This window comes from Hipposideros armiger, unplaced genomic scaffold (genome assembly GCF_001890085.2).
Source record: "Hipposideros armiger isolate ML-2016 unplaced genomic scaffold, ASM189008v1 scaffold_48, whole genome shotgun sequence".
In the NCBI taxonomy this organism is placed as follows: Eukaryota; Metazoa; Chordata; class Mammalia; order Chiroptera; family Hipposideridae; genus Hipposideros; species Hipposideros armiger.
In genome coordinates this window covers 4,249,774-4,270,692 of record NW_017731398.1, presented here as the reverse complement: position 1 = coordinate 4,270,692, position 20,919 = coordinate 4,249,774, and the positions used below count along the sequence as shown (strand labels likewise).

General features: G+C 42.2%; 1 protein-coding gene across 7 annotated transcripts in view; it reads left to right on the top strand.

The window, feature by feature from the left end:
- UBE2Q2 (ubiquitin conjugating enzyme E2 Q2) overlaps positions 1 to 20,919 on the top strand; it is a 100,022-nt gene that overhangs the window by 63,523 nt on the left and 15,580 nt on the right. For 5 of the 7 annotated variants that reach the window (XM_019640155.1, XM_019640156.1, XM_019640154.1 and 2 more), the window contains 6 exons: positions 7,235 to 7,291; positions 9,279 to 9,416; positions 11,992 to 12,076; positions 13,972 to 14,032; positions 14,768 to 14,858; positions 18,997 to 19,055. In XM_019640155.1, the coding sequence (XP_019495700.1) occupies positions 7,235 to 7,291; positions 9,279 to 9,416; positions 11,992 to 12,076; positions 13,972 to 14,032; positions 14,768 to 14,858; positions 18,997 to 19,055 (491 nt within the window). The remainder of the gene's footprint in view (positions 1 to 7,234; positions 7,292 to 9,278; positions 9,417 to 11,991; positions 12,077 to 13,971; positions 14,033 to 14,767; positions 14,859 to 18,996; positions 19,056 to 20,919) is intronic. The other 2 variants (XR_002123753.1, XM_019640157.1) reach the window with 1 other exon arrangement.

Genomic DNA, 20,919 nt, shown 5'->3' with positions numbered 1-20,919 from the left:
TGGTTGAATATGTAATTCTCCGTGGAAAGTAAGTCTCCCCGAGAACCTCAGACTGTGCTGCCTGCCGTCTTTCTGCCACTGGCAGCGCTGAGCCTGACGCCACTCAGTTGCTCATGTCTGCCTGGCTTTCCCTTGGTCTCTAAATATCTCAGTGTGCACTTAGCTGGGGCCTTTCTTTTTCATCGTTCCTGGCCGCTCAGTGTGGATGGGCCTTTTCCAATCCAGACTCTTGAATCTCTCTCCATGGGTAAATGTTCTTGTCTCTCTTTCTGTGACATCTCTCCATTTTCTTTCTTCGTTCATTTCCAAGTGCCTTCTCATGGGATTTTACACCTCTTCGCGTGAGCCCTTGTATCTCTGATATTATTGCTACATTCTGTCAATTTGTCTTTTCATTTCAAATTCTGGAACATTTTCTCATCTTTGAACTTTTGGAAATTTTATTAGGACAGTCATAACTTTACGTTTTGTTTTAGTTATTTATTGCAGCTTAACCCATTACCCCAGGAGTTACTGGCTTAAAACAGCAATTACTTTTTATGTCCCACGATTGTGAGGGGACTAGGCATAGCTGGTCTCACCGCTGGGGCTGGTCGTTTCGACACAACTGCACCTGGATGTCCAACAGAGCTTCTTCACTCGTGTCTGGCGATGGCATCTCATCCTCCAGGACCTGTTCACGAGCCTTCTCTTTCTGGAAGAGAAGGAAGCTAATCAGAGTTCTTATCTTTGGCTTCCAAGAGCACAAAAGTAGAAGCTGCCAGGCCTTCTTACAGCTTAGATTGGAACCGGCCCAGCATCGTTTCCACCACACTTATTGGTTAGAGTGAGTCACCGGGCCAGCCCAGATTGACTGTGGGGGGATTGCATAGCGGGATGAATGCTAGGAGGTGGTGCAGTTCACTGGGGGCCCCCAAACACGAACCCTGTGTCCTAAGAGCCTTTTCTTGTTCTCTGCCTAGTCCGTCTTCATAGCTTTCTGTTTTTTTGTTTTATAGATGGAATGTAGTTATAAGTGTCTTTAGGAGTTACTTTGATACTCTTGTTCTCTCCCTCTCTGCCATCTTAACTTTCTCTTTAATACTTTTATTAAATAGTTTATTTGGTCTTGTTTTTCTTTTTGAAGACTTTCCTCAAATATCTATCTATTCTGTGTTGCTCATTCATATATTTTTTGCTTCCCCTTTTTTTCATTGATATTTGAGAGAGCCACTAAAAGGTTGATCGGAGTTCTTTTTGGCCACAACTTGTCAGCTGATAGCTTTTAGGAGGCACGAAGTTGACACCTAGCCCCTCTCCCCCCACCATTTCCTGGTATAATAATAAATGATGGCTGGAACTACTCAGGTTTCTAGACACGAAACCTATTCATCTCTTGCTTCAGGTAGAGGTATGTCTGCATGGGTTCTGCCTATGGAGGTGGGAGAGCAGTGTGTTTTGGGGGCGGGACGAGGTGTCCTGTATGTAACCTGCTTCAGCCCTGTCCACGCCTGCTGTTCTGTGTGCCTGGCTCTTGGAGTCTGGAGCCTCTGCAGGGTGTTGGGGAGCAGGCCAGCCTCCCCCTCCTCTGTATCCCCAACCTAAGGCTTTACTTGTCTGCTGCATTCATCTCCCCTCCTCCACCTACTGCCACCTTGCAGGAGACAAAAGCTTCCTGCTGCCAGTCCCCTTTCTTTCTCTGTCCTCACTTTGTGTTTATACTGTGTTTATTCTTCACTGTAATTCTTGTGGAGCCCCAGAAAAGAGAGAAAATGGGAGAAATATATATTCTGTGTTCAAATTTACTTCTCTGGAATGTCTGCAACTTAATGTTTTTCACTTAACAATGTAGGTCTGCCTTGTTTTCCATGGCTGTGCATATAATTCCATGTGGGGCTATTATATAACTGTGATTTACATGAGGAAATTTTCTAATTTTGAACATTCTTGCATTCCCGTAATAAACAGCAGCTGCGTAGGTGCAGTTGGTGGTGGGGTGCACAATGGATATGATAATATTTCATTTCTGGATTTTTCTACTTTATTAAAGTGAGTTTGTAATACAGTTTTGTCTTTTTTGTTCATTTCCTTTTAGGCTCTTCTTGTTTCATTTCACTGTCAGGGTTATGCAGTCTCAAAATGACTTGGGAAGCTTTTTTTTTGGTCTAAGATCTAGGACAGTTTAAATCAGTTTTTATTTTTGTTTATTTTATTAGTTTCATGTGTATAAAACAATGTAATAATTAGACATTTACACCCCTCACAAAGTGATCACACCCCTCCCCCAATCTACTACCCCTCTGACATCGTATAGAGCTGTTACAATTCCATGGACTCTATTCCCTATGCTGTACTCCACACCTTGTGACTATATATATATTTAATTATAGTTGACATTCATTATTATTCAGCTTCAGCTTCAGGTGTACAGTGCAGTGGTCAGGTGTCTACACCGTCCATGAAGTGGTCTCCCTAATAAGACAAGTGCTTATCTGATACTCTACAAAATTTTTACAAAATTATTATATTCCTCAAACTGTCTTTCGTATCCCCGTGGCAATCTTGTGGTTACCAATTTGTGCTATCTAATCCCCTCCCTTTCTCCCTTATCCCCACCCCCTCCCATCTAGTAACCCTCAGTTTTTTCTTTATGTCTCTGAGACTTTCTGATTAGTTTGCTCATTTGTTCTATTCTTTAGATTCCACATGTAAGTGAGATCATATGGTATCGGTCTTTCTCTGACTGACTTATTTCACTTAGCATAATGTTCTCTAGTTCCATCTGTATCATTGCAAATTGTAAGATTTCATTCTTCTTTATAGAGGAGTAATACTCCATTGTGTAAATGTACCACAGTTTCTTAATCCAGTCGTCTGCCAATGGGCATTTTGGTTGTTTCTGTGTCTTGGCTATTGTGAATAGCGCTGCAATAAACATAGGGGTGCATATATTTTTTTCAAATTAGCATTTTCGGTTTTTCTGGATAAATACCTAAGAGTAGAATTGCTGGGTCATAAGGTAGTTCCATTTCAAGTTTTTTGTTGTTGTTGTTTTGTTTTTTTAATTTGGGGAATTGGGGAAGGGGAACAGCCAAGTTGTTGTCCTTAAATCTTAGTTGTGGAGGGCACAGCTCCAAGTCCAGTCGCACTGCTCAGCTCAAGGTGCTGTGTTTAATTACTTGCGAGTTGGCGTAACCACCATCCCATGCGGGAGTCGAAATGGCAGCTTTGTTATTAAGAGTGCATGCTCTATCCCCTGAGCCACCCGGGTGGCAGCTCAGCTCAAGATGCCGAGTTCAGTCTTAGTTGTGGGCGGGCATAGCCCACCATCTCGAACAGGCAACCTTGTTGTTAGGAGCACGTGCTCTCACCAGCTGAGCCATTCTGCCTCCTGTTGGCAGTTTGGTGGCAACTCAGCTCGGGCGCAGCTCACTGGCCCATGTAGGAATCGAACCAGCGACCCTGTTGCTCAGAGCTCGCACTCTTGAGCAAGCTCTTAACCAACTGAACCACTCTGCCGGCCCCCATTTCCAGTTTTTTGAGATACCTCCATACTGATTTCCATAGTGGCTGCACCAATCTGCAATCGCACCAGGAGTGCACGAGGGTTCCCTTTTCTCCACCTCCTCACCCGCACTTTGTTGTTGATCGTATAAATCAGTTTTCAACTGGGGGCAATTTTGCCTCCCATGGCACATTTGGAAATATCTGGAGATATTTTTTGGTTGTCACAACTGGCTCAGGGGGGCAGGGGTTACTATTGGCATTTTGTGGGCAGAGGGAATGTTACTAAACATCCTGCAATGTCAGGACAGCCCTCCACAACAAACAGTTATCTGGCCCAAAATATCAGCAGTTCAAGGTTGAGAAACCCTGGTTGAAGTAAACATCTGAGCCTCATCTGGTTTTCTCTTCTATGTATTAGTCTGTTCAGACTTTCCATTTCTTCAGTCAGTTTTAATGATTTTAGATTCTAAAACATGATCACTTCACCCATACTTTTGAAGCTGTTGTAAAGATGTTCGAAGTATTCACTTTATGCATCTTCATCAGTAGTTATAATCCTCTTTTCATTTCTAAAGTTGTTTTCTTTATCTTGATTACAAAGGCTTATCTGTTTCATTACATTGGTCTTTTTTAAGGAATCAGCCCATAGTTTTATTGCTTAAATCTAACGTTTTCGTTCTCATTTTTGCTGACGTCTTAATTATTCCCTTTTCTTTTCTAGTTAATTGGCTCAGTATGATTTAGTTGCCTTTTTAACAAACGTGGGGTGACACTTTCTTCTCAGTGCTGTTTGACTTAATTGCACAGGTTGTCAATGTTAGTACACTTATTTTCTAAGTAGTTTGTATTTCCTGAGGAGTTTGATTCCATCTTTTGTTCATATCACTCTTGTTATATCCCACAAGAAAATGTTTTAAGTAATATGTATCGAAACACATAAACGTAACTTTAGTGTGACAGACAGAGTGAAACCGGGAGCCAGTGCCTATCTTTTTCTCCACATTGGGCTACATTCACTCACACTGTGTGTAGCCGTATTTCTTCCATTGTTTGACGGCATTAGAATGTGTTATCCACCTGATTGTTCAGTCATTTGGGGACAGTGCTACCCTGATCATGCTTGTCCGTGCTTCATGGTACTTAACACCTGTGCGAGCACGTCTCTGCGCATGGACTTAGCAGCTGGATTATTGGGCAGTTTATTCTTACATCCAAAATTCTTTACAAAAAAATGTAAACCTTCTCAGTTGGCTTTGGGCTACTTACGGTTTTTACAGTGGTCAGAGAATAGGACCTGAAACCTCTCAGCTGTATTACCAGCAGGTACTTAGACTGAACCATTGGTGTTGCTGTTCTCCGCTGATGGCTGTTTCTTGTGTTCCATGGTCCCCCTGTGGAAACATCCCTGAGTAATATCCTCTGGTTTTCTTTTGGGAAGGATTTATGGGGATGTGTATGGAGAATGTGCCTTGAAGACTCAGTGTCTGTTTTTATTTTTCATTCAACAAACACCTGTCTGACTCTGTAAAGTACTGTGTAGGTGCAAAGACCCGGAGGTGAAGACACACAGATATGGCTTCTGTCCTGCTGGGACTAGATGCAGAATTCTAAGTTCATAAATGGAGTCTCTTCCAGGCTCTGCACACTCCTATGTTCCAGTATTTATTGTCACCGGTGAAAGGTCTGATGCCTGTCTGATTCTTACTCCTCTCTCTGTACTTTTACTTTTTCTTTCTGGAAGCCGATACAGTTTTTCCTATCTGAGCTGTAGGCTACACTTTTTCAGTATCCCTTTGGGCATTTACAGCCACTGGATGTTCTGAAGTCTGTCTTTAGCTTGGCAGCATTTGTCTCTCTTATTTCTTTCCCTCCATCTTCTGGGAGAAGATGAGAGCTACCTTCTCTTTCTCTTAGCTCTCTTACTTCCATCTCCCCACCCCCCAATCTGCTTTTCCCCTCTCTAAGGGAATGTCATCAATGTTTTTTGTTCATTCAAGTCCATTGTGCTTCTACCGAGTGTTTCTTTTTCTTTTTTTTTTTTTTTTGAGGGACAGATCTTTGATTTCCCAGAACTCTCTTGTNTTTTTTGTTCATTCAAGTCCATTGTGCTTCTACCGAGTTTTTTTTTTTTTTTTAGAGGGACAGATCTTTGATTTCCCAGAACTCTCTTGTTCATTGCATGTTGATCTTTTAATACTTTGTGGTTATAGTTTTTCTCAGTTACTGCTAAATATTCCAATTAAATTTTTTATTGTTTTTATTTCCTCCATTAATAATGCTTTAGGTCACTTGTTCTGCTTGTTTGACTTGCTGCCTTTCTTTCAGATTGCTTATTTTCTTAAAATACCTGGCAGTACTTGGTTATCTGCTCATTTATAGATGAGGTATATTATCGATCAGTATCAATTATTGATAAGAGTGACCTTGGCAATTGCCACCCTTCTCTCCTGGTTTGCACACCTGTGCTCTACCTGTGGCATGTGAACGGGAAGGTGCTGGACTTGCCAACTCCTGAGCAAAATGGAACAGATGAGTGTCTTATGAGGTTTCGCTGCCGTGTTGAGTTCCATTAAAAAAATTCTGTCTTCTCTTGGGTTCGGGCATCTACACCGCGAGGCCATCAGGGTAGGCTTCCATGTAAGGGAGTGGTCCTTGCCAGCGGTAGTCGGAATAAACACAACTCTGCCCAAACCAGGTGTGAAGGCTGTTCCTGAGGCCCCATCAGATTCACTCTGAGCCGTAAATTGTGTCTCTTAGAGAAGTACATGTATCCTGTGGTAAAGAACATGCTGTAAAAAACCAGATAGTCGTTTAGTGAAATGATAATTTTATCATTTTTAGTTTTGTGCAGTGTCTATTCCTTTTTAACACACTTGACCTTTTTAAATATAAGGCAATTGAATTTATGGAAAGATTCAGGCTTTTCGGAGGTAGATATTTTAAGGAATCCACGGTTGGGATATTAATTTTGAGTGAAAGAAGCCACTGACCTTATACACATAGCCATACGTGCAAAATGTTTTTTGGTTTTTTTTTTTAAGATTTTTTTATTGGGGAATTGGGGGATGGGAACATCGCTGGGGAATTGGGGGAAGGGGAACAGACAAGTTGCTGTCCTTTTGTTCTTCAGTCTAGTTGTGGAGGACGTTGCTTCACTGGCCCAAGTTGGCACTATCATTGCGCTCTTTCCGGGCGAGGCAGATCAGTCGCAGGCTTCTGGACGGCCGCTCATGCTGGCTGCTGGCTACACACGGTAGCCCATGGCAACCCACTGCCACAGGGGTTGCAGCCTACGCCCTTGCCTGCGAGACTCATGGCAGCCCAACTCCAGGTTGAGCTGTTGTTCAGCATCTTAGCTGTGGAGGACAGTGTCACTGGCCCTCATATGTGGGATCTGAACCAGGGCCCTCTCGCGTCCCAAGTCAGCTCTTAACCAATGTGCCACTCGGCCGGCCCCAAATGTTTTTTTTTAATTTTAAATTAGAATGTCTTTAAATTTTCCTCAGTTTTGCTTTATAATTGACTAAATGCCTTTGTTATTCCTAATGCAGCAATTAAATTGAATTGTTCCAAATTGTTTCTTTGTAAAAAGGTGATAAATATGAGTTAAAATCAAAGCTGGATTTCAAAGTAAATGTTCCAGCGTTAGTAAGTTCTCTGTTAGTGGAGCTGCAGTGGCAGGTGATGGATAGTTTGGTCCCTAACATCCTTGGATGTCCTCAGTGTGTCCTTATCTGTTCCTTTTCAGAATGGGACAACAGAAGAAGTGACTTCAGAAGAGGAGGAAGAGGAAGAGATGGCTGAAGTAGGTATTTTATGTAAGAACAACAGCTTGCAAATATCTCCATTTGGAACATTTCATTCATTCTCCAGTCTCCTTTATAAACCAATGTTAATGTAGAGTGATGAAAAGGACCCTGGGTTTGGAATTTAGTGTTATTTATTTATTTATTTTGGGAATTTAGTGTAATTTTAAAAATCTGGCTTTGCCTCTAATTAATGGTATGCTTTTGAGCAAATTGCTTATCTGATGCTCTTGGATTTGATTTCCTGGAAAATAAAAGCTCTTAACATTTAGCACTAAAATTATATTTACATAGTAGTAATCAATACTTAACCTATATTTAGTTATTTTTAAAAACTACTAACTTTTAAAAATTTTGTTTTTGAATAAAAGGAGAATTTGAGAACACTGAGGGACTACTCGCTGGAAATAATAAAATTATCTCATGTTGGAAACTCATCTAAGAATTTCATAGAGCAGACTCCAAAGGCATTGAGCTTAGCCCGTTTAGTTGCCAGTCACTGGTACAGTTTTAGCGGTTTTCAGGTCCTGAAGCTTTGTTTAAATTCCAACTTTCAGAACTAAGATCTGTGTATTTACACTGATCAGATAAAAAGGTGTGTGAGTTCCACAGTCTTGGTTTTAAAACATTTTTCTGTTTTGGAGCATAGAATTAGTTCAGGTTATTACCTTATTTTCTTGATTTGGGAAATTTTAAATCTAAAATACACTTCTTAGAGAGCCTTGGAACTAAAGAAGTAGTTGTGGGTTTGTTCTGTTTTGTGAGTCTGGGAGAAAAATGATTCTTAGCATTGTCCAGTGAGTGACTTTTGGAGATAGAGCGTTTGTTTCTAACATTTCGTGCAGTTGGACTTGGGTGGAAACAGTAACCCCTTCCCTGGGTCCAGTGTACACTGAAGTGGACATTGTACGCAAAGGACTCCTGCACCTTTTTCCCTTCACAAGACGCTAGAAAGAAGGGACAGCACCATCTAGGGAAGTCTAGAAAGGTGAGAGAGCGGACTTTGGAGATGTCAGCTTAGCATGGGTGCAAAGAACATGTTCCAGGCAACTAAATCATGTGGTCAGAAGGCCCAGAACAGCCGGGGCGTGGTGTGTTTGGGTGTCGTCCTCCTGGGAGAGGAAGACTCATGTGTTGGAGTCATGGAGAGAGCAAGGTTGGCTGGCTAGAAAAGGCAGATGGCTAAGTCTTGAACTCGAGACAAGAACGTTTATGTTTGGTGTGATTGTTGATGGGAAGGCCTTACACAGAGAATAGTGTGCTGAGTGTATTTTACACAGCTGATGATGAGTTTTGCTCTATGCTGGTTGATTCTCAGAGGAGAAAATTGGTGGCTAGGAATGTGCCTGAGGTAGGAGGCGGGCATCCCTGCTCAGGCACTGGTGAAGAAAGTGTTCAATGGATGGTGGGACTGACAGGTGCAAACCAGGGGGGAAGCCCACGAAGCAGGAGGCGTGGACAGGGTCTGAATGAGAATGGAGTGCAACACGGGGTGCAGGATGGCTGTCCAGGGACAAGGCCACTGAGTCTGGATGGCAGTGGTCACTGACATGGTCTAGACATCACTAGTCTGCTTGAAACAGTGGAGTCAATAAATCTAATTACTGGAACAAAGTCTGAACAGGTAAGGTCCTTGATACCTTGACACTAAGATGTACTTGGTAATGGTTATGACTTTGTAAAGCTATTAAATATGCTTTACTGAGATCCTAGTTTTTAAACACAATGGAAGGTGTAAAAGGAGGAGGGAACCTTTTGAATGCAAAGTGAAGGCTTGTCACCCTCCCCATAGAACACGCTTTTTTTCCTGTTCCCTGTTGAGTCAAGAATAACTTTTGGGGGCATCCCAGTCGGGATCCCCTTCTTGTTTTGAGAGCTGTAAATTTTCTGCTATCATAAAACTATCCTCTGCTACAAACTTTAAAAAAAAAAAGAATAACTTTTGGCATAAGCTTGAATGAGCTCATGTTTTTCTAATTTTTGTAGGACATAGAAGACTTGGACCACTATGAGATGAAGGAAGAGCCTATTAGTGGGAAAAAGTCAGAGGATGAAGGAATTGAAAAAGAAAATTTGGCAATATTAGAGAAGATTAGGAAGACTCAAAGGCAAGACCATCTAAATGTATGTGCAAATATCTAGACCCTGGACTTTTGCGGTTAAGTAAAGTAATTATGGGGGTAATGGTATAAATATAGGGCAATTCATTAATCTCAGCTGCCCTCCTCCGTCCCTGCCTTGGTTGTCGGCTCAGCCTTAGTTTGTTGCCGTAGTGTTTTTTTATTTAGCTAGTTTTATCTTTCTCATCTATTAATAGCCACTTTCTACCCTGTTCGTCTGCCTTTCACACCCCGGATCACCTCCTGTTCACTGTATATGCTCCCTTTCCAGCCTGTTTATGCTGTTTTCTCTGCTTACCCCCTTCTTTGGGATCTATATACTTAAATTCAGTCTCTCCTACAAAGTAATTCAAATTCCCCTCCAGGAAGTTGCCCATCTGGTCTGTCCTGCCCTAACCAAACCAAAAGAAATTTTTTTTTTGACTTAACATTTCTTTTATGTGAAGCGGCGTGGGGGAGTGGAATGCACACTGAGTTTGGTGACAAACACAGCTCTGTGACTTCAGTTTCCTCAGTGCCAAAAAGTGACAGTCCATACATCTATGAAGAATCACTGAGAGTGAGGTACATAAAATGCCCAGGTGGAGACACATCCGTCCAGCTGTCTGTCCGAACACTCACCACTTACTCACTGCCTGTGTCAGAGCCATTTATCAAGCCCATGAAACCGAGACAGCTCCTTTGTCTTGGGTACAGATTCTCAAACACAGGATGAATTGTTATGCAAGGAGACGCCAAGTGTTGTAAACAGGTAGATTACTCTCTCTCCCTCAGTCTTGCTTCCTGTATCAATTCTGAAATTTAGCCCAGCCCTATCTTAATTCTTAAAATAAAAAGTTTGTGACATCTAAATTAATGAGATGTGCTATACTTTCTATATCTTCTGATTGCTTCCAGTTTGTATGTTATAGTCAGAACCACTCAATTATTGAATGCTTTCACATGACACTAAACTAAGTACTTTGAACTTGATATACGTTCCCATTTAATCTTCATACCACTGTGTGAAATATTCTTCCTTGCTTACAGGTGTGAAATGGGCTTTAAGCCAGTTAAATAATGTATTCAAGGTCACACAGCCTGGAAGTAATATCTTTGTAAACCTGAAACCCCCCCAAAGTGGTGTGCATCATTCATTTAAAATTCTACATGATCAATGTTTTTAATCGAAAGGTGTTCTGAATGTTTTTGTCTCATGATAAATAGTTCTGTTCACATTCAGTCTTAGGATGAGACATAAGTGCACTTGCATTTTTATAGAAGTTCCAACACTAAAAAGAGCTGAAACCAGTTGCTCGGAGGCGGCATGTGTTTCTTGGATTCTGAAACTGTAAACTGAACCCTCAGTGGGACATTCCTGCATAGACTGATTCATGGAACCCTATTTAGTTAGTCACGTGTCATGGTGATGGCCCCAAATCAGGAGCACTGACAGCACCATGTGCTGGCGAGGGTGTGGGACCCCGGGAACTCTCACTCCCTGCTGGTGGGCACACATCATGGTGCAGCCACCATGTTAGGAAGACAGTCCTGGTCAGATCCTGACAAAACCAAATACTACCTGACCACATGATCCAGCAGCCATGCTCTTTGGGATTGACCCAGAGGAGTTGAAAACGTACATCCACACGGGTGTTTGCAGCAGCTTTATTCATAATTCCAAGAACTTGGAAGCAACCCAGATGCCCTTTGGTAGGTGACAGATAAATAAGCGGTGGTCCATCCAGACAATGGAATATTATTCAGTGCTAAAAAGGAGTGAGCTCTCAAGTCATGAGAAGACACGGAGGAACCTTAAATGCACACGACTAAGTGAAAGAAGCCAATCTGAGAAGGCCACACCCTGTGTATTCCAACTACACGACCTTCTGGAAAAAGCAAAACTATGGAGACAGGAAAGCGATCGGTGGTTGCCAGATGTTGGGGAGGGGAAGGATGAGCACAGAGGTTTTTTACGGCAGTGAAAATACTCTGTATGGTACTGTGATGATGGCCACCTGCCAGTAGACATTTGTTCAAACCCACAGAATGTACAGCACCGAGAGTGAACCCTAATGTACACTGTGGACTTCGGGTTATTATGATGTCAATGCAGGTGCTTCAGCTGTAAGCCATGTGCCCTCTGGTGAGGGAGATTGGCAATGAGGGAGACTGTGCATTGTGGGCAGTTAGATGGGATTCTCTGTACCTTCCTGTCAATACTGCTGGCAACATATAACTGCTCAAAAGAATAAAGTCTTTAAGAAAGTGAATAAAAAATTGATAGAGTTTGAAACAGACACATACTGAGTTCTAGGCTGTTGCAGGGGCCATGATGATCTGGACATAATGGTTAGACTTGTTTTTCCCCAGATGATAAGAAATAGTAGATGAGCCAGACTTGTCCTGAATTTTACAGTCCTGTTGAAACTTTATAACCTTTGATTTAATTGAACTTAACTTTTTTGATGTTTTAAAAATGTTAAGTGGTGATCCATTTAAAAAATCTCATTGTAAACGTTTATTTCAGTTTCACATTCCATAAACCTTTAGTTATTTGACTCACTAGATCTTTGTAACCAGCAAATTTTATGTTTCAGGGTGCAGTGTCTGGGTCTGTGCAAGCTTCAGATAGACTTATGAAAGAGCTCAGGGACATATACCGATCACAGAGTTATAAAACAGGTACGGTCCCCTGGATGTCTGCTCTGTTTGTTCTCTTTGTGCCCTTCTGTGTTCAGACAGTGAAGTTCATTTCTCATAGTATAACTGGACAGAAACAGAAATAATCATGAACTTATTTTAAGGATGTAAATGCAATTGTAATTAAGTTATCAAAAATTGTGGGGGGTAAAATAGGTGAGTTTACAGTCATCCCCCCTTATCCATGGTTTTGCTTCCACAGTTTCAGTTACCCACAGTCAACTGTGGTCTAAAAATGTTACGTGGAAAATTCCGGAAATAAACGATTCATAAGTTTTAAACTGCATGCCGTTCTGAGTAGTGTGATGAAATCTCGTGCCTCCTGCTCCATCCAGCCCGGGACGTGAATCATCCTGTGTCCAGTGGCTCCTCGCTGTAGATGCTCCCTGCCCGTTGGTCACTTAGTAGTCATCTTGGTGATCAGATCAGCTATGAGAGAGAGAGAGCTCATCCACATAACTTGGTTACAGTAGATTGCTATCATTGTTGTGTTATTTTTATTGTTGATCTCGCACTATACTTAATATATAAATTGAACTTTCTCGGAGGTGTGTATGTACGGGAGAAAACAGTACACTTAGGGTTTGTTTGGCCCTGTCCGCAGGTTTAGGCATCCACTGGGGTCTTGGAATGTGTCTCCCTCAAATAAGGGGACTGCTGTACTCGTGTTTTGGGTTTTTTAAAATTGTTTTTATGAATATATCATACTTTTTTCTCTTGCTGATGGAGATTAACTCTTACATGATTTTTATCTTCTGGGGAAAAGTACAAGTCATATCCATTGGAAACTAAATAAGAAAGATGAATATATTTTATTGTAGGAACAAAAAACTATCACCAAGTTGATTTTTGTTTTTTTAATGGTTTTTTGAAAACAATGTAATCAACTCTTATTGTAGAGGTAGTTATGGCATTAATTTAAAAATCGGTGGGTTTTTTATTTTCATTTCATAGTGTGACTTAAGAGTGTTCTTCCTGACCAGTCTGACCCAGTCAGACTTAAATATTGTGGAATCTCTAATTGAAGTAAAATTCCCTTATATTGTTACAGAGATTCTAACAGTATTAAAGAAGGGAAAGAGCCAAACTTGAATTTCTGTGAAAAGGGAGCATTATGATCCACTCAGAAGTTCTCAGAGTGATCAAATTTAAATCATTGAGCTTACTTAAAATAACAAAATCAAGCACCCCCACCCCGCTTCATAGAGTATAAGATAAGCCCCACGTATTTCTGAGTTATTAGAAGTTTTGGTGTCCTAACAGCTTTTCTTATAAGAAGTCTAAAAGTTTATCTGTAGAAACCTAATAGTGTACAGTGAAATATTTGAATACTGGCTTATCTCTAAATGTTGAATAATCACTTGTTTATTACAGCTTTGTTTGCAGTAGCAAAAAATTAAAAAAAAATCATATATAAGGTGCAATTGGTTAAATTATGGTATCTCCATAAGATAAATTACTACAGAATTAATAGGATTGACAGATTGATAGAGTTCTATATACCAAGTTGGAAAGATGCCCCAGAAAGTTGAAGAAAGGTTCTAAAACTATATAGGTAGAGGGATTCCATTTTTATAGAACTGTTTGCATATGCATAGAAGAAAGGTCTTAGTACTTATGATTTTGCATAATTTTTTCTCCCACTCACAGTTAATGGTTAATAGTTTCTCAACTCATTAAAGAAGGCTCATTAATGGCTTTAATTATCTGTGAAGAGCACAGTATACTCAGCTCCAGGGGCAAGATATTCAAATGTAGCTTCGTTCCATATTTCAATAGCAAACTTTCTAGCTTTTGTTGGCTGTTTAGTGTAAACATGTACACTGCAGTAATAGTTATTAAAGAGAGGGTAACTAAACACTCCTGTGTCTTTACAGGGATTTACTCAGTGGAACTCATAAATGACAGTTTATATGACTGGCATGTTAAACTGCAGAGGTAAGTAAGTGCTTTCTGTGCTGACCCCTCCTGTGGAATGGCTGGGAGGGTTGACGGTCCCAATGGAGATTTTCCCATTTTGTGCTATGGCTTTTACTTAGAACTTTAGACCCTGTTTCTGTAATGAGTTGTTTCTTAGGCTTCATAAGTAAAGTGAGAAAGAGGAAGGAGAAAAAGAGGGACCACCTGTGGGAAAAAGTGTTTCATGGAGCTAATGAGACAAGTGGGACTCTAGGAACAAAAGTGTACTTAGTGACTAGGTGAGACTGACTGTGATAATCAGTTTAGGTTTGAAATATTGGATTTAATAGGACCTGAACATATAAAACAATTGTTACACAGATTTAGCTTCTGCTAGTGAGTTCACTTCTTCTGGTCCTGTCCATGGCAAATTATTTCCTTGAATCCTTTGTCTAACAATACAGTTTTAGAGAAGCAGATTACATTTTTTTTTGAGCACTTGAGAAAATTATGTGCATATGACCATTTCCTTTAGAATGACTCCTAACTTTGAATGCCCTTAGCAGTATAGATTTAAAATCTAGGAATGTCTTTTTGAACATTGAACCCCAAGGAGTTGGAGGCTAAAGTGACGTGTTTTTCCAGGGACCATATGCAGCTGTAGACCTTCTCTGTTTGGAACTTACCCCAGGTGCTCTGTTTCAGCTCCTGGGCTCTTTCATTTTCGAGATTAGTAAGAAAAATCTCTGACTTCTTGTTTTTTGTAATTCTTAGGGTCGATCCTGACAGCCCTTTGCACAGTGATCTTCAGATCTTAAAAGAGAAAGAAGGCATAGAATATATTTTGCTTAACTTCTCTTTTAAGGTAAGGAAATTGTAAGGGGACTCCATATGCTTCTAATGGGAATGTATATTTGTACAATAGCTTTGGAAAACAATCTGGTATTACTTGGTGAAGTAGAAGATAGTCACGACTTGGGGTTCAGGACTCTCCTAGGGACATGCCCTGCCAGAAATGAGCTCAGGTGCACCTGGAGACAGACTAGACCGTTCAGAGCAGCACTGTTCATCACCTCAGGGTCTGTCCCAGTGGAAAGGAGAACTGTGGTTCCTGAAATGGAGTGGAGCTGAGCTGAGCTAGAGAAACCTGTCTTGTGCGGTTTCATTTATATAAAGCTCAAAAAGAGGTAAAACTAAATTCTATTGTTTAGGGCATGCCTTCTCAGTGGAGGCAGTATTGTTCCCCACAACAGGGTGAAAATTGGTCCTTGGGGTGAAAAAGCTCACATACCACAATGGTCTGTGGCCCTTCAAGGGGCCACCATACAGAAACAGAGGCGCAGTATTTCTGCGGTGGTGAAATTGCGTGTGTGTGGTGGGGACTAGGAACCATTCTCCGGAAGGGCTTCTCAGTGGGGCGAACATGAAAGGAGGGCTGAGGAACACTGACTTACGGATTCATATGTGGACCAAAACTATCAAGAAGAGCAAAGGTATGATTACCGTACTGTAGAGGATGTACATGATGGGCGGGAGGGGACATGAGTGGGAGGGGACATCGCATCTCCTTGGGCTCTGGGCTGCAGTCTGTTTCTTACAGGGGCTGGTTACCTGGACACATTGTACAGTAATGTATAATGGCGTGCCTTTACATTTACGAACGTCTCTGAATTGGTGTGTGATATTTAACAATATATATATTTTTAAAGATTTTATTGGGGGAGGGGAACAGACAAGTTGCTGTCCTTTTGTTCTTCAGTCTAGTTGTGGAGGACGTGGCTTCACTGGCCCATGTTGGTATTATCATTGCGCTCTTCCCGGCTGAGGCAGATCGGTCGCCGGCCACTGGACAGCCCAGCGGCTCTTGGCAGCTCATGCGGGCTGCTGCCGGCAGCTCACGGTAGCTTATGGGAGCCCGCTGCAGGTCCACTGCAGCCTATGCCGTCGCTGGCGACTCACGGCAACCCAGCTCCAGGTTGAGCTGTTGTTCACCATCTTAGCTGTAGAGGGCGCAGCGTCACTGGCCCTCATGTGGGATCCAAACCGGGGCCCTGCTGCTCAGAGCTGGCGTCCCAAGCCAGCTCTTAACCAACGTGCCACTCGACCGGCCCAACACAGTATTTTTTAAGATGCTAAAAATCAAGGTTAAAGAAGAATAGCAATGGAGTCTAGGTGAAATGTAATGATTTAATGTGGAATCTGTGTAAATGAGGAGGTTTTAAATCTTTCGTTAGAAAAGCTAGAACGTGGGCTGGCCGAGTGGCGCGATGGTTAAGAACTGGCTTTGGATGCCAGGGGGCCCCGGTTCGGATCCCACATATGAAGGCCAGTGACACTGCCCTCCATAGCTAAGATACTGAACAACAGCTCGACCTGGAGCTGGGCTGCCATGAGTCGCTGGTGACGGCGCAGGCTGCAGTCCCTGCTGCAGTGGGTTGCCATGGGCTACCGTGTGTAGCCAGCAGCCAGCGTAAGCGGCCAGCAGCCGCAGTGAGTGGCCGTCCAGAAGCCGGCGACTGATCTGCCTCGCCTGGGAAGAGCGCAATGATGGTGCCAACTTGGGCCAGTGAAGCAACGTTCTCCACAACTAGACTGAAGAACAAAAGGACAGCAACTTGTCTGTTCCCCTTCCCCCAATTCCCCAGCACTGTTCCTATCCCCCCAATTCCCCAATAAAAACAATCTTTAAAAAAAAAAAAAAAAAAGCTGGAACGTGTAGATGGGTAGGATGGGTAGAGGTAGGGAGTTAAAATAAGTTACTGGAATTCTGCTTATTCCCTTAGTTAAAACTATATGTTTGTGTTCCTTGGAGATAACTGGACGAAACAAATGTTGTTTAGCTCCTTTACCCTCAAACTGGTTTTAGAAGAGTTATTGCTTGCTTCCCATCCCCTTTTATTTGAACATAGAAACTGGAGGTGCTTCCTGCTGCATCTTCCTTAGAAGTGAGCTGCTGTTGCCCTGACCCACTGCTGTGGGAAGGTGGGGGCCAGCCGTGGCCTCCTGGCCACCAGGAGACTGACCTCTAATACCCTTAGCCACATCGGCCACTGTCTTTGCTTCAGTTCATTTAGAGAAAAAGCTGTTCTTCTGGAAACCTCAGTTTCTAGGACTGAGAATTGTGCTCAGTAGCCTGAGGTTTGCCTGAGGTCTCTACCCTCATCTTCTCATAGTTTTTATCATCAAGTCTGGTGATCTTTGTCATTAACTGGAGCACTTAGTCTGTTTGCACTTAATATTTTGATATCTGGGTTCAAACCCACAATCTCCTAGATGCTTTCTGTTTGTCCTTCTCTCTCCTTGCTCTTTTTTTCATTCTTTTAAGGCCTCTCCCCCGCCCCCCCATTTCTCCAGTTTCCCATGTCTCTTAGCTTGGCACTCACCTGTTCTTTTACTCCACTTTCCTACCTTACAGTTACAATGCATATCCTTTACTTGTCAAAATCTAACATAAATTTGTTACTTTATATTTTTCCTTTTCCTCATCAATGCAAAGACTGTGGAACATTTACCCCCCGCCACATAGGTGCTGTTGTGACACATTTTGGTTCCATATCTAAGACCTGACATACCGTTGTTATATGATTAGTCGATGTTCATGTGGCCCTACGTGCGTATCTGCGCTCTCCACAGTGCCTGTTCTCCAGGTTTCATCTAGGATCACGTTTCTCCTGTCTGAAGAATTTGCTTTGTTCAGTGTGGGTCTGCTGATGGGAAAATGTCTTTATTCTGACTTCAGTTTTGGAAAGTATTTCACTGGGTATAGATTTCCAGGTTGGAAATTCCTTTCCTTCAGCACCTAAAGACCTTCCTATAGCAGAGCTTCTGTTGTTTCTCTGGAAGAATTCAGCACGCTTACCTTTTGTGAAGCCCTTTATCGGTTGTGTAAAATTCTCAGATGTTATCTCTAGTACTGCTCTGTCTCAGCCTCTCCCCCTCTGGGACTCTCTCTACAAACGACAGGCCTTCTCAGTCCATTCCCCTGTGTCCTGCTTTCTTCATTTTCTACCTTTTTATCTCGCTTGACTTCATTCTGGATGTTTTTTGACCTATTTTCCAGTACACCGAATTTCCCTTCCACTAACTCATCTATTACGCTATTAATTTCATTTATGCTGTATCAAAATTTCAGCATTTCTGTATAGTTCATTTTCATACTTTTAGTTCTCTGCCAGGGTTTTCAGTCTTGTCGTTGCTTATTTAAAAATCTGTGTCGGAAACTCTATTATCTGATCCCTTGTGGTTTTGTGTCTGTGGTTTGCTTCTCGTTTTCTGAATGTGTCGTCTTTAGGTCTCATATAACTGTTCCTTTAATGATAAATATTCTATATGAAAGCCTTGAAGCCTTAGGTGATGGCTCACACGATCCCCCTCAGGGACTCGGGCTCCAGGATCCCACGGTCACTGGTCACATGGGGTTGAGATGATGTAAAGCAGGGTCTCACTCCCTGTCAGCCAGGGCACTTCTTGGTGTGTCCTTCAGGGTCTCAGCTGAAGTGTGGGGGCCGTGTAAGGCCCCCTGGGGGGACCCTGAGCTCCAGGTTCACCTCCCTACCCTGTGATCTGTGTGCCCCGCTCAGCTGCTTAACCTCTGTCTTCCTCTTCTGTGGTAGAAAGAAAACCCGAGGGGTAAAAGAGGGCCTTGCTGCCTGGGATTCCTTTTCCTTCCTGACTGTAGCTCTGTCATGGCTTCATTTTGTCCACCTCTCTGGTTCTTAGCCAGAGGATTGATCCGGCTTACCTAGTCATCGCTGGACTGTGCCTTCATATATTTCATAAATGTGCCCAAACATTGCTGTTTGGGCCTGATCTTCACTCCCATTTTTATTTGCTTTGGTTTTTACAGTATTCCATTTTAGGTTTTGGTACTATTTTTGCTTTTATGACCCTGATTCATCATCAGATAACAAATGTACACTTTCTTTATAGACTACTTTAAAAATCTTTTAATATAGTATTGAGGATGTGCTAAAATGAACTAAATTTGCTTATTTGCTTTTTAGGATAACTTTCCATTTGATCCTCCATTTGTCCGAGTGGTGTTGCCTGTTCTCTCAGGAGGGTGAGTTTGAGTGACTATCTTCCTCAATAGTGTGGAGCAGAGTGTTTGGGAAGGCGAGTTAAGAGCTAGGAGGCCCAGGAAGGTAGGCTGCCCCATGGTTCTGACGGAAGTGGTGTGGGTAGGGCCTGAGAACTGCACTTCACGGAGGCCTCAGGTGAGACTGCAGCTTGGGGCCTGCGCTTTGCGAACCACTGCTATGAATAGGATGTTATGGGTAGAGTTAGTAATGGCCCCTATTTGTATACATTTCACCATAAAAAAACTAATGTTTTCACAATATAAGATGTGATTGAATATTTAGAGAAAGTTAGAACTGGAGAGTGACTCCCACATGTCTATGATCCTAGAAAAAATTGCAGGATAGTTGATAGTTCATGGCCTGTGAAATGGGCCATGAAATTTCTTCCAAAGATGGTGGTTACAGTTTGCTAGAATCAAGTGGTAATTGTCGTGCATTTTTATTGAAGCTTGTATTGCTTTTTTGGATTAGAACTCAGGGAGGGTGGGGAAAATGTCAGAATTTGTACCGAGGTTAGTATGAAGTGTTCTGTACACCCATAAAGTAGGGGCAGTAAACTAATTTGAGAATTCTGGCATGCTCAGCTGACCAACTCCACTTTGTGAGACAATCCATGTTGTGATTAAAATCTCAAAGTGTTAGGTCCTTACTTTGATCATCTCTGTGGCTGATGATAGTAACAGTTTCACTGAGATGAAAAAGGAAGGGCAGATACAAATGATTAAGAAAAGGATTTGGAAAAATTTTTTAAATTCAGAATAAATGTACAAAAATATTTTATCAGATCATTTTGAAATGTGATATAAACTTGACCAGCCTAGATTCTCCACATTTTTGTTGTGACAAATCCCAAGAATTTTAAGAATTTAGGATCTTAAATAGCTTACCACCTAGCTGTGGAGACGAACACATGAAGTGATGAATACAGTTGTCCCTGGGTATGGAGGGAGGGTTGGTTCCAGGACTGACAGCTCCATTTCTCCAGGGTGTATGACAGTTCTGGGCATCGAGGAAGTCCTCCATTAAGTCAGTTGTTACTCTGTGACTGCAGGGGGTTGGTTCCAGGTACCAGAATCTGAGGGTGCCCACAGCCCTTTCATAAACTGGTGTCATATATTCATACGACGTGCACATCCTCCCGCTGACGTTAAACCATCTCTAGTTACTTACAGTACCTCATACTATGTAAGAGCTGTGTAAATAGTCATGCACTGTGACAAGAAAAAGTCTACGTGTTCAGGACATATGCAGCCATCGCAGCCTGACTACATGGTGCATGTCAGCAACAGCAGGGCTGACTAATGCGTGTTCAGTTTCAAAATCTGTTACATAGTTTTTCCTTTACTTTGGTTACATAGTTTTTCTTCACTGGTTCTTTTTGCCACAGGGGAGTTATTATGCCATTATTCAAATGGATAATTTGAGTAAGTCATCTTGTGACTTAATCCAAATATATCTTCTGACTTCTGATAAAGTTCTTTTTCCATTACACCAAAAACCAGCCATCTAAAAGGAGATTAAAAGCGTTAAGTACTCCACTGATGATGGTTAAATGTTAAGTACAGACTGAAGTTCCCTGAGGTTAAAGGAGAAGGGAGTTGCTTCTGGCAGTGGTGATCTGGGAAGACTGAGTGTAGGTGGGGTCTCAACTGGCTAGGGGAGAACACAGAGTATTCCGAGGGCACAGGGCCAGGCTGCGGCACAACCCCAGGGGCAGAGTTCATGTGGAGGAGTGGCAAGGAGCTGCTGGCAGAATTCTTGTGCTTAGACAGGACCAGGGACCTGGTGGCGGGTTTGTTGTTCTTGGTAAGCCAATCTTTCTTTACCTGGTTCAGGAGCAGGGAA